The sequence below is a fragment of the Octodon degus genome, unplaced genomic scaffold (assembly GCF_000260255.1).
Source record: "Octodon degus isolate 3935 unplaced genomic scaffold, OctDeg1.0 scaffold00107, whole genome shotgun sequence".
In the NCBI taxonomy this organism is placed as follows: Eukaryota; Metazoa; Chordata; class Mammalia; order Rodentia; family Octodontidae; genus Octodon; species Octodon degus.
Genome location: NW_004524683.1, coordinates 8,319,985 through 8,333,211, shown reverse-complemented (window position 1 = coordinate 8,333,211; position 13,227 = coordinate 8,319,985). Strand labels below are relative to the sequence as shown.

The 13,227-nt window shown below is 38.5% G+C and overlaps 1 protein-coding gene across 1 annotated transcript in view; it reads right to left on the bottom strand.

The window, feature by feature from the left end:
* The window catches only part of Gpbp1l1 (GC-rich promoter binding protein 1 like 1), a 28,171-nt gene that overhangs the window by 14,082 nt on the left and 862 nt on the right, over positions 1 to 13,227 (bottom strand). Inside the window, exons 2-4 of the mRNA XM_023724188.1 lie at positions 8,623 to 8,752; positions 7,508 to 7,794; positions 1,727 to 1,794 (exon numbers count right to left, since the gene is read on the bottom strand). Coding sequence (XP_023579956.1) covers positions 1,727 to 1,794; positions 7,508 to 7,794; positions 8,623 to 8,752 — 485 coding nt within the window. The remainder of the gene's footprint in view (positions 1 to 1,726; positions 1,795 to 7,507; positions 7,795 to 8,622; positions 8,753 to 13,227) is intronic.

Sequence of the window (13,227 nt, the reverse complement as noted above, 5' to 3'; positions counted from 1 at the left end):
AAAAAAAAAAAAAAAAAAGAAAGGAAAATCAAACCAGAACAAAAGAAAACAACAGCTACTTTCAAAAGTGATACTACTTGGGAACTCTAGGAAAAAGGAAGCATATAAAGTATTTAATAGTAAATTCTCAAACTGGGTATAAAGCACAATGATATCAGCACTTCAGGGGAACAACCTGAATAATGTGTAGTGTATTCCTTTAGGCATGGACCAAACCAGAATATATCCAAATGTGGCAGCTTCTGTCAGCAAATAAGAGAAAGATGAAGTAATTGGGGAAGGAAATCTGCTTTATGACTCTTTGATGTGGCAAGCTAGATCAAAATATATCATTAACAAAAAGAAGGTATAGCAAACATCTTAACCCAAAAGAGGGGGGCCTGCCAGTTAGCTCAGTTGTTCAAGTGCCTGCTTATGAAAACACTACATGCACAGTCAGGTGCATGATACCTAGGTTCAATCCCCAGCTTCTCATGCCTTACCAGACCAGCCCTTAAGGCAGCCAGAGCCAAACACCCCTGCCCCCACCCCCGCCAAAAAAAAAAAAAAATCCTTAATTCAAAAGAACTACATTCAATTTGGCTTGAAGCAGATTTTTTTTTTAAAAAAATTTTTTTCTCCTTTGGCCAGCCAAATAGCCCAGCAGATTCAGAGGCCAGGGCTTTGATCCCTAGACCTGCTATGCCAGTCCCACCCCTGGGTCTACTGAGAGGGGGACTGGGGCCTGAAATAGCAATTGAGACTGGGTGTGGTGGCACGCCCCTATAATCCCAGCTTTTGGGGGGCTAGAAACAGGAGGATCACAAGTCAGATCTAGTAGTAAGACCCTGAACATCCGGAAGACCCTTCCCTAAAACAAAAGTTAAAAAAAAAAAGGTTTTTCTTCTCACTATGTAGTTCAGGGTGGCTTCAAAGTTGGTTGATGGTCCTACCTCAGCCTTCCAATTGCTGGGTTATCTGTTAATTTTTTTTCAAGTCTTATTATTCCTAACAAACACATATTAATGTGTGCACTTATATTTTTCCCTTGCCTTATATAACAGGCTTCGTTTGTACCTGCCAAAAATAAAACCATTTGAATCTAGCTGAACAAAATGGTGTATTAAGAAATGGGGTAGGATATAACCTTTCATATCTTACTCCGGCCCCATGCTAGGGATCCAACCCAGGGCCTCATGCTTGCCACTATAAGATTGAGACTGGGTGTGGTGGTGCGTGCCTGTAATCTCAGCACTTGGGAGGTTGTAAACAGGAGGATCACTACAGAGTCCAATTTACACAGGGAGACCCTGTAGATCCTGTCCTAAATACAAAAAAAAAAAAAAAACAAAAAAAAAAACTGCTTCCAAAATCAGAAGAGTTCCAATTGTTTATATTCTAACTCTACTACTGTGGGTAGTAAATTACAGGTCAATGGTATTTTGGGGTGCACAACAACCTGCTATCCTTGTAAACACTAACTTAAAGAACTATTAAATGTTAGTTACTAAGCATGAATGGATGAGAAAGGAGAGATAAAAAGCAGTGGTTGTCAGGGAGATAGCTCGGTGGCACAAGCACCTTAGCTGGCATGACAAAGTCCAGAGTTGGATCCCCAGAACCAAAAATAAAAACAAAAGAAAATCAAATCAAAACAAAACAGTGATCAATTTAATTTTTGCTTCTCTCCCCAACAGAAAATTATTTAAAGTTGTGCCTTTAAAAGGGAAAAATCCACGTACCCCACACTCCAGAAGGGGTCCCAATAGGTCTGCATGACTGAGTCTGCCTGCCAGCTTCTGGATTCAAAGAAGGCTAGGGGAAAAAAGGATATGAATGGTTGATACTGGAAGCTGACCGTTTTGGGACTTTTCACAAAGCAGCCATCATCATAGAACTTATCAAATAATTACAAATTAGCAAAACTTAGTAACTTTGTATTCGAAATTATAATTAAACAGAAGACGCTAAATTGCAAAATCAATAGGTATTATGTTAATTTTAGGCTCTCTTATGTCCCACTTCCTTTGATGTAAGAAGGATCTATTTATTTTTTAAATATACAGGAAAAATGTTCAGGTCTCCATAATTCTACAGGATATGTATGCCAAATAAGGAGGTATGGATAGCTAAAGGTGGACCATTTTTTTCATATTTCAGAAGTGCAATCTAGTCAGTGAAATGTGTAGTACGTTTAGGGCAGAGGCAGACCAGGTGCCAGGGACTATGACAGGAATTCTAAGGCAAATAAGATTAGTCCTTTGTCCTCATAAGGTTACTGTAACACTGAACATAAACTTGTAGACAAGTAAGAACCTAAACCTGTTCACGGGAACTAATCCAGAAGGAATACATAATTGCAGTAAGTAAGAGAAGTGTTATTAGGATAAGCTTCATTACAGCTGATCTCAATGAACAGGCAAACATGAAAAAGACTTGAAAGATCTACAGTTAAGGGTGATTACTGATAGAGCAGAAGTGAGCTTTTGTAGAGAAAGAGATGTCCAATGAAGTAGGCAATAGCCAGATTGAGGAGGAGCCTTCAAGGACATTTTATTTTATTTTAAAGGCAATGAGAGGCCTGGCTAGATGGTTCAGGGGTCTAAAGCACCTACTTAGAACAAGCTCAGCAAAGCACAGGGACTGCAGTTCAATCCCCCATCACCACATGCCAGGCAGCCCCACCCCCTGGTGGGCTGAGCTGCCCCCCCCACAATAAAATAAAATAAAATAAAATAAAAATTAAAGGCAGTGAGAGTCAGATATCTCAGGGGACTAAATCTCCTGCTTAGGCAGAACGCAGCTACCAGGACTGATCCTTGGTATGGTGTGCTGTGCTGCCCCACCCTGGGGCGTGCTGAGACTGTGATCAAGATGGCGTGGTGGTGTGCACCTGTAATCTCAGCGCTTGGGAAACTGGAAACAGAAGAATCACTACAAGTCTGATCTACTTAGACCCTGTACTAAAAACATTAAACAGAAACAAAAGCAAAGGGGATCTTTTTTTTGGGGGGGTGGGGTAACAGGAATCCAACTCAGAACCTCATGCTTCCTAGGCTAGGGGATCTACCTTTCAAGCACAAAATTAATGTGAAATAATCAGTAAGTTACAATAACCACACTGGTAGCAGCCTGAAGGATAATACATTTAAATATCAACTAAGAGATTAGAATAATTTCATAATTCAGGAAGAGATGAAGGGAAAGATGGAAAATTAAGAGCAACTGACTGGACTATTGTGTAGAAATATACAATGGTGTCTAAGCTCAATCATTACAATCTGGTAATAGAGTAGGAAAGTGGCCTTCGAACATAACTGCCTATGGGACATGAAACAAAAATATAACCAGACTCCAGTACAGAGCTTTTGAGTCAGAAACCTGTAGGGTTACATAGATAGACAGATAGGACAGGGTGTACAGGGTCTTACTGCGTAGACTGGACTTGTAGTGATCCTCCTGTTTACAGCCTCCCAAGTGCTGGGATTATAGGCAAGCCAGCACACCCCATCTCAATCCTCTTCTCAGCACGCCCCAGGGGCAGGCCTGGCACAGCAGGCCTGAGGAACAAACTTCCAGCTCCTGCATCTAAGCAGATGCTTTAATCTGGTGAGATAATTGGCTGGCACTAGTATATATTTTTCAGTCAGTATGAATGCCATTAGAATAGGAATACAAGTACAAATCTGTATTTGTCTACCATCTCCAGCCCCCTTCTACACTTTTCACTGTTGCAGTACTAATGATTAAACCCAGGGCTTTAGGGATGGCCAAATAGCTCAGCAGATTAAAGCAACTTGCAAACAGGAGCAGGGGCCAGGGGTTCAATCCCTGGGCCTGCCGGTCTGATGCTGGCCCTGGGGGTGACTGAGACTGGGCGTGGTGGCACACACCTGTAATCCCAGCTCTTGGGAGTCTGATCTAGTAGTGAGACCCTGAACACCCAGTAAACCCTTCCCTAAAATACAAAATAAATAAAATAAAACAAACCCAGGGCTTTGTACATTCCAGGCAAGCAGTCTACTGCTGACATACATCTACTGTCCTTCGTAACTTTTTTTTTTTTTTTTTTTTTGTGGGTAAGTCTTACTAAATTCCTTAGGCTGTCCTTGAACTTGCAATTCTCCCCCAGTCTCCCAAGTAGCTGGGATTATAGGCATGTGGCACCCGGCATCCTTAACACTTTTTACAGGTTACCTACTTAATCTATAGCTTACTTAAAAAAAATCTCAAAACCCTGTAGCTCTTAAAAATTGGTAGTTCATTCTAGAAGCTTTGAAGCCCACTCCTGCCCTTTTTAGCAAGACAACTTCTTGGTGGCTTTGTAGTATTCCATCAGTAGATACTTATATAGTTGGTTCTTTTTGTGACAGATTGATGCTCAAAAGGTAAAAATAATAGAAGGTGCAAAGCCATGATCTAATTTTAGAATACCTTGTTAGTTATTAAACCTCCATAACAAAGAATGACTCCTCATCTATTATTATTATTTTTACTGGTGATTCAGTAATACAATTTTCTTTTCTTTTTTTTTCGGAACCGGGGATTGAACTCAGGCCCTTGCGCTTGCCAGGGAAGCGCTTATTCCACTGAGCCATCTCCCCGGCCCCAGTAATACAATTTTCATGGGAAAAAAAAAAACCAGAATATGTGCTTGTTCCTAAGGTTGAGGAGGTTTCAGTATGAACTTACAGATCTAATCAGGCTGGGGATACAGCTCAGCAGCATAAGTGCCTGCCTGGCAAACACAAGGTCCTAAGTTTGATCCCCTACTACCACAAACAAAACAAAATAAAACAAAACAACACTACAAAGATCTAATCATATTTGATATAAGTTAAACCCTTGCAGGTATTGTTTTTTTTTCCCCCATAATTTTATTGAGAAACAAACAGCAATGAGACAGTTTCAAACCATATTGGTAGGACAGTTTCAATAATTAACACACTGCATACATTCTTCCTAGTGGTTAACTGTTGTACAAGATGCGGACACGATATCCTATTTACAAACACTATCAGAACAAATCCCTCTATTCATTAAGAGAATGTAACTATATATCTATTCTAACCATTTTGAATACACAGATACAAAATGGACATTCATCTGTATCTCTTTTTTTTGTTTGGTTCCATTATTTGAATATTATGGGTATGTAAACTCAGCAAAATATTCTATGAGAGTCCAGTAGTCCATAATAGTATTGGATCTTCCACTTCACTGGCAATGTCAGAAATTGTTGACCTGAGTCCCCTACAGCTCAACATAACACCATGGCTTTACTTCTTTTATTTTGTTTTTAAACTTTTCTGCTGGATGGTTAAGACCAAGGTAAAGCAGGACCTATGCATCAAGAGTTGTAGCTTTTGGGTCTGATAAGGTCAGTGAAATCCCCTCAGGATTTATCCTGAGATCCTGTACCTCAGACTGTAGAACCTTTGTCAGTGTCAGCCATGTGGATGAGTCACAGCCATTGCTTAGCCAATGTGCTCTCTGTGAAAGCCTGAGAGAATGTTTTCTCTCCATGTGACTCTCCTTAGGCACACTCTATATCATTGATCACTTTCCTTGCAGGTATTGTTAGCTGATGTCTAAAATAGTCTCATGTCTGGGTACTGAGCCCTCACCAATTTGGCAATTTTTAATTCTTTGTTATCTAATGTGAAAAAAATATTCCAAGTTTATCTATTAAGCATCCTGTAGAGAAACAGGATTTTAAGACCACAACTTTTCTTTTCTTTTGAGACAGGGTCTCACTATATAACACAGGCTGGCCTTAAACTTGGGGTAATCCTCCTGTCTGTATTTCCTGGGTGCTGGGATTACAGGTGTATGATACAACACGTGGCCAGAACCATAATCTTTTGAGGTACTAGGTTGCTCATTGATATTGAGTTAATTCATTCTCTTAGTGGACAGAGGGTTGGAATTATGTATGTATACACGTGTATGTATGCATGTGTATTTTACTTTGAATGGGAGTTATGTCCTGATAAAGCCATACGTTGAAACATTTTATTTTTTGCTAAAAGAATTTTAAACCAAGAATGCACTGATAGGGACGGTGAGATAGCTCAATAAACTAAGTGCCTGCTTAGGCAAGCACAGGGGCCAGGGTTTGATCTCTGGTACTGCATATTGCGTGGGCTCTGCCGCTAGGCACACTGAGCTGGCCACCCAGTCCAGGAGTGATGATGCACGCCTGTAATCCCAGTACTCAGAAGGCTGAAAACAGGAAAATCACTACAAGTCCAAGGTGCATAATGAGACCTTGTACCAAACACATTTAAAAAAAAAAAAAAAAAGATGGTGTTTAAGGAGAAGGAAGAGAGTATGATTAAAGAAGCCTTACCGATAGTAATCTGTAATGTCTTTTCTATAAGAATAGTCTACAGCGTATTAAGCAAAAAGTCAGTATTTCACAAGAAATTTTCTCCACAGTTTCTCTGTATATACTACATTAGATTATTTCACAGAAATATAAACATGAAATAGTTTGCCTGAACTGGTCTTTGGTTTGCTTTGACAGCCAATTTCCCTTTAAGTCACTCATGAGGTAAAGACATAACATTTTTCTTAGGTCAATTCATTTTCAACTAGATCTGGTAAAGGATCCATGTTAGAATTCAGTTTAAACTGAATTTTTAATGGGGATAGTTGTAAACAAACAAACCCACCAAAACTAAACCTTCTAAAAAAAAAAAAAATTGACAGGAATTCTTATTAACATGTCACCTAAATCAAGGACCTTCAGACATTTTCTAGACATGAGAAAAAGGATTAATATCTAAATTCGAGTCACCTTTAACTGACTTTTCTTATTAATATACTGTTAAAAGTGGCTACTAAAGAAGACTGGCTAACAAATTACTTAAAATAACTAGTTTGCTGTTAAGGTAGCTCTAGTCAAAGGTTGTGAAATACTCAATCTGTATAACCTATACAGTATTGACATGTACCATGACACAGAACACAATCAAGACCTAGCACAGAAAAATAACATAAATTAACTATGAGTGATATGGTTACAGATTGCATATTAAAATGATAGTATTCTAAATGCATTTGATTAAATAATTAAAAATTTTAGAAGAACTCCAGAAACTCTACTTTTGATTTAGAGGTCAGAAGAATGTAACACATCATAGCAAGTTTTAATGAATATAGAGCAGTGTTAAAGTACTCAAACTTGCATGTTTATAACATTACAATTGTTTTGTAGATAGAGCAAATTATCAGAGAAAGAATTTATGATAGAATAGAAAATACAGTTTAACATGCAAAACTTCATTTTTATAAAAATATATTTATATATTGAACTTCATAAAACTTAAGGAAAATTAGATTTTTTATTCAAATTCCAAAGGTGTAACGATGAAAAACAAACTGAGATTTGCTAATAGCTTATTTCTTCTAAAAATTAATAAAAATCTAAAACATAGAGACTGCTTTCTTTTGCATTATTACTAACAGGGTCTTGTACTTAAGACTACTGGGTTTTAGCTATAAATCTAAAGCTTCAACTTACAAAGTCTTCCTCTTCAAACTGCAATTTTTCCATCTTGTCTTCTTTTTTTTCTTCCCTAACCTCTGTAGGTGGCTTTTCCTGAAAGGCACAGCCTTTCCGGGAGTGGAAGCTGCCATTCCAGTGTCGATGGTTCCCTGTGCCACCTCCACTACGCTGGCTTATGCCATCATGACCCCGGGAAGAGCTGTGCCAACCAGACAAGTTCCCTGTGATTCCAGCATATGTTCCCTTAGAAACACCAGAGTCCACAGAATCATGGCGGAACAGGGATGGTTGATGCCAGGAATCTAGAATAGTAAGGAAAAAGTAAAATATTAGCTTGTTTACTGAGAACTTAGAAGTAATTTGGCCAGATGCTTCCTGATTTAGTTTATGGTACTGCCAAAATGCCTTCAGGAGACCTTTTCAATAAGAAGCTCACACACAAAAAACCCACTAAATATACCTTTCTTTTGTAAAGTAACTTCTAAATGAGTCCTTCACTGGGTGTAATGGTGTACTCCTATAATCCCAGCATTTCGGAGGTAAGAGAAATCCTTGCAAGTTCAAGATAGCCTGGGCTACAAAGTGAGCTTAAGGCTAGCCTGAAATGCATAGCAAGACGCTTCTCAAAGACAAATCAATCAATCAATCAATCAATCAATCAATCTATCTAATCTATCTATCTATCTATCTATCTATCTATCTATCTATCAATCAATCATATTTAGTACGGGGGTGGGGGGTGGGGTGGTGTCTACAGGGTCTTACTAAACAGATTGGCCTTGTAGTGAGTCTCCTGTTTTCAGCCTCCCAAGCGCTGGAATTACAGGCGCGTGCCACATAGCAGTCCAGGGATCGAACATCCGATCCCTGCATCTGCCTAAACAGTCACTTTAATCTGCTGAGCTATCTGGCCGGCCCTGAAAAGACAATATTTTTTTTTTTTTAAAAAGGTCCTTCAACTGAAAAGATGATTCATAGTAACAACGAATGTTACATCTACAAAACCAATGTAGCTGGGGTAATCACTACTATAGGATCTAATTGTGATGTTTACAAAAAGCATGCATCCCAGTGTGTGCTTGTCCTGGAATAGTAGCTTAAATACAGTCATTAAAGCAGATACAACTCACCTCCTGTAGTTCGTAAAGGTCCATTGTTAAAGAAGCCATCAGACGAATTGTGTCGCCGACGGCTTACTCCAAATCTACCTTCTCCTCGGGGTAGGTGGTCTCCGTGTTTTTCAAAAGTGGTTGTAGGTGACTAAAATGTCAAAAGTACAGATATCAGCCCCTTTAATCATGTATCAGATTGTGTGTCAGAACAGTGACAGAAATCCCTATTATAAGTGCACACATAGGAATTTCGAAGATGCCACCCAAAGGAAAAAGTGGTTCTGGGAAAGGAGGGAAGGGGGAGCAGCCTCTGAGAGAGACAGTGCTGATAAGGTTCAGGGCCCCAAAGGAGGTGGTAATGCAGTAAAGGTCTGACACATTCTATGTGAAAAACAGCAAAATTATGGAAGCCAGGGAAAGTTAAAGTCCGGGATTAGATTCAGTGAAGTGGCTGCACAGTATAGTGAAGATAAAGCCAGGCAAGGGGGTGACCTGGGTTGGATGACCACAGGCTTCATGGTACAACCATTTCAAGAAGCAGCATTTGCCTTGTTTGCGAGTGGAATGTATAAGCCTGTGTTTACAGACCCACCAATTAAGACAAAGTTTGTATATCATATTATTATGGTGGGAAAAAATAAAATTATGTGAAAGAGTAAAAAAAAAGTGCATGTATAAGGGTAACATAAGCTTCTGAGTTAATTTAGAGAAGTTCAGTATTATACTTTCAGGGCCTGGGATACGGTTAAGTAGCATAAGTGCCTGCCTGACAAGTATAAGGTCCTGAGCTCAATTCCAGGTACCACCAAAAGAAACATAAAAATAAAAAAAATTATACTTTCAATTATTAACTCATTTCTTTATACTAGAGGGGAGAAAAGGCAGCCATTTCAATTGTTTGTGAGAAAGGGGAATCATCAATACCTGTAAGTAACAGCCCTAAACCTTCACACTTAACATGAAACAGAGATGATCTTTTGCATAAGGGAAGGGGACCAAAAGATAGAAGGAAGAAGGAGCTGGGGAGATAGTTCAGTGAAATAAGCACTTGCCTGGCAAGTGCAAGGACCTGAGTTTAATCCCCAGTTCTGCAAAAAAATAAAAAATAAAAAAAAATCCAAAAGATAGAAGAGACGGAGTAAAAAAAGGACTAAAATGTGTCATGAACATTTATCAATTCCTAACAATGAACATAATCGTGTACAACAAATATGCTACAAGATAAAAAATTAATCTTACAACAGAGGAGAAAAAGCAAGATCCCTGCTTTAAAAATTATTCTAAAAAGCATTATTGGGGCTGGAGAGATGGCTCAGTGGTCTAAAGCACCTACTTGGAACTAGCTTGGCAAAGCATCAGGGACCGCGGTTCAATCCCCCAGCACCACATGCCAGCCAGCCCCGCCCCCTGGTGGGCTGAGCTGGCCACACACACACACCACACTCTCTCTCTCTCTCTCTCTCTCTCTCTCTCTCAAATAAATAAATAAATAAATAAATAAATAAAAAACATTTAAAAAAAAATAAAAAGCATTATTATTTCTATAAAGTATTCTAGATCTGGAGAATGGATATTTTAAATCCTTGCTAGGCTATGCTGAGAACCAGGGCCAAGTGACATAGCACCTGCTGGGCATGTGCAACATCTTGTGTTCGATTACCCCAACCCTTCCCCTAAAACCTCCTGATCCCTCTGCCTTAGTATGGGTTGCACCATCATTTCCATCTTAAAATAGTTCTTTAAAAATATATATTTTTTCTTATGGCTCCAGGCGATTGAACTCAGGACCTTGCACTTGCTAAGCAAATGCTTATGTTGCTATCTCCCCAGCCCTATTACTTGGCTTCTTATAATGAAAGTGTAACTTTGTTTTTTTTTGAAACTGTAACTTTGGCATCAATACCAATTTACTAATTTACATATGAAGAGATCAAGGAGTTTACATCTTTAAATTTATACAACTGTAAGGACCAGTTGACAACCCTAGATTCACTCTGAAGTCTGTTCCTGGCCTATATAATTTTATTTTATTTTGTGGTCTTCTTTAGCTGTAAAGGATAGAAAGCAAATGAATTGTCAATTTCAGTTTTCAACTTCACTAGGTTGAAGGATGTCTAGGAAAAAACTGGTGAACTGTACTCCTGGTTATCTCTGTGAATATTTTCACAGAAAACTGGCATATGGGCCAGGAAACTGAGTAGGTAAGATCTCTACTAAATATGAGTGGCACTAGCTAAATGGCTCAGATGAAAAAACAGAAGGGGGATGGCTCTTACATGTCTATGCTAGACTCTTAGGTAGGTTTTTTGCTGCAACTATGGAGATCAGCCTCTAGATTCTTCAGCTTTTGAACACAGAAAGGGCAGCACCAGCAGCTCTCCAGGGGGGTTTTAGGTCTGTAGTCTTGGACTGAGGTTGCACAATCTCTCCACACTCTCTATCCACCTTTCTGAGGCATCCAGCCTCCTGTTTTCCTGGCTTTCCAGCCTATTTATGGTTGTTTTGGGCCTATTCAGTCTCTGATACCATGAGTCAATACCATATACACACAAATACATACTCTCTTATTATTCTTTTACCTTGGAAAACCCTAAGTAATAGAGACATCAACATCTATCTAACCTAAAAAGTAACAGTATATTTGGCAAGAACTTATAAGAAAAGTAGAAGTTAAGGCATAGGCATTTTTACTTCTATTTTCTCAACATCAATATTCTCAATAATAGCCGATATCATTAGTCTTATTACCTATTCTAGCGAATTACAAAGATCTATGGTTTTTTCTAAAGAATTTACAGTTTTAGCTTCTGAAATTTAGTTTACATTCAAACTAATTTTTGTTAAGACTGAATGTATTTGCCTGGTTTTCCTAACCAGTTGTTAAACAAAAAACAAACAAAAAACTCAGCCAAAACAAAACCTATTACTTCCTTCACAGAATCACCATGGCTCTCAAAAGTCAAATAACTATATAATTTATTTATTTATTTTTTGCAGTACCGGGGATTGAACTCAGACCCTTGTACTTGCCAGGCAAGCACTTATTCTACTGAGCCAATTCCCTGGTCCCTATAGATCTATTTTTGAACTCGCTTCTCTGTTTCATTCTTTTTTTTATTTCTGTCCTTATGCTCACATCATACAACTTTGCTTACTATGGGTCTACTGGAACAGTTTCTTTCTTTTCTTTTTTGTGGAACCAGGGATTGAACTCAGGTCCTTGCGCTTGCCCGGAAAGCGCTTATTCTACTGAGCCAACTTCCCAGCCCTGGAACAGTTTCTTTTACTTAGGTTCACTGTGTTAAAATAACTATTCAAATTTATTTATTTATTTTTTGGTGGAACTGGGGATTGAACTCAGGCCGTTGTGCTTGCCAGGCAAGCACTTACTCTACTGAGCTATCTCCCCAGCCCAACATTTTGTTTGTTTAGGGGACAGGATCTCACTATGTAGTCCATATAGGCCTCAAAATCAAGCCGATTCTTCCCTGGAACTTATTCACTTTTCAAAGTGTTTTTTTCTACACCTAATCATTCTGCCCTACCGATCTTAAAACTGTGGGTCAGGTTAAATGAATCATGACTTGTAAAAACATTTCATGAAAATAATTAAAAATGAAGTTTTTTGGGGGACAAGGGATGTTGAAAAGGGCTTCACTATGCAGTTCAGGTTGGCTATTAACTCAGTACATATTCCAGGATGCCTCAAACTCTTGGCAATCTTCCTATCTAAGCCTCCCAAATGCTTGGATTATAGGCATGCAACACCACGCCTTGCTTTCAAAAATGAAACTTTGTTTTTATTTTATTTTATTTTATTTTTTATTTTTTTTTCTACTGAAACTTTGATTTTAAAAAAAAACTGAGTGTTTAGATCAAACCAGGTACATCTTCAAAATCCATATTTAAAAACAAAGTAGTCCATTTTTGAGACCATTTATCCTATGAACTGATTTTTCTTTCTTTTTTTGTGGTATGGGAGAGTGAACTTAGGACCCTGTGCTTGCCAGGTAAATACTTATTCTACTGAGCTATCTCCCTTGGCCCTGATTTTTCTACTTATCTTTACTTCTTATGAAACAAACACTTCCCCCAATCATAAAGTAAGTTAATTCCTATAACTGAAATTTCTAGAATTTAATAAAGAGATTCATGTAGTAGCTGAGTAATCACTGTCTCCTTTCCTCATCTACTACTATAGTCACATATGCATTCTTCTAAAGGTCTGTCTACTCAAGGGTCATGTGCTCTTCACTGCTGCCCCTTTGTGCAACAGCAGGTTAATAGGTATATTTTCTCTCCAAAATATACTGTAGCCAACCTGGACTCATATACCTTGCAAAACTCCCTTTCAAGTTTGATGGAGAATTGAAATACTTCCACAACAAAGAACAACTAAAGAATTTCATGATGACGAAGTCAACCCTACACAGACTACTAAAAGATATTCTATTTTTTTTTTTCTTTTCAAAGTTTTAAAAGATATTCTAGAGAGGGATCAAAATGACCACAACTCCACGAATAAGAATGGAAAGAACCCACTAAACAGTGCAAACAATTAAACATAGGTGAATAAGAAGTATACAAAAGCGGGGCCGGGGAGATGGCTCAGTAGGATAAGCG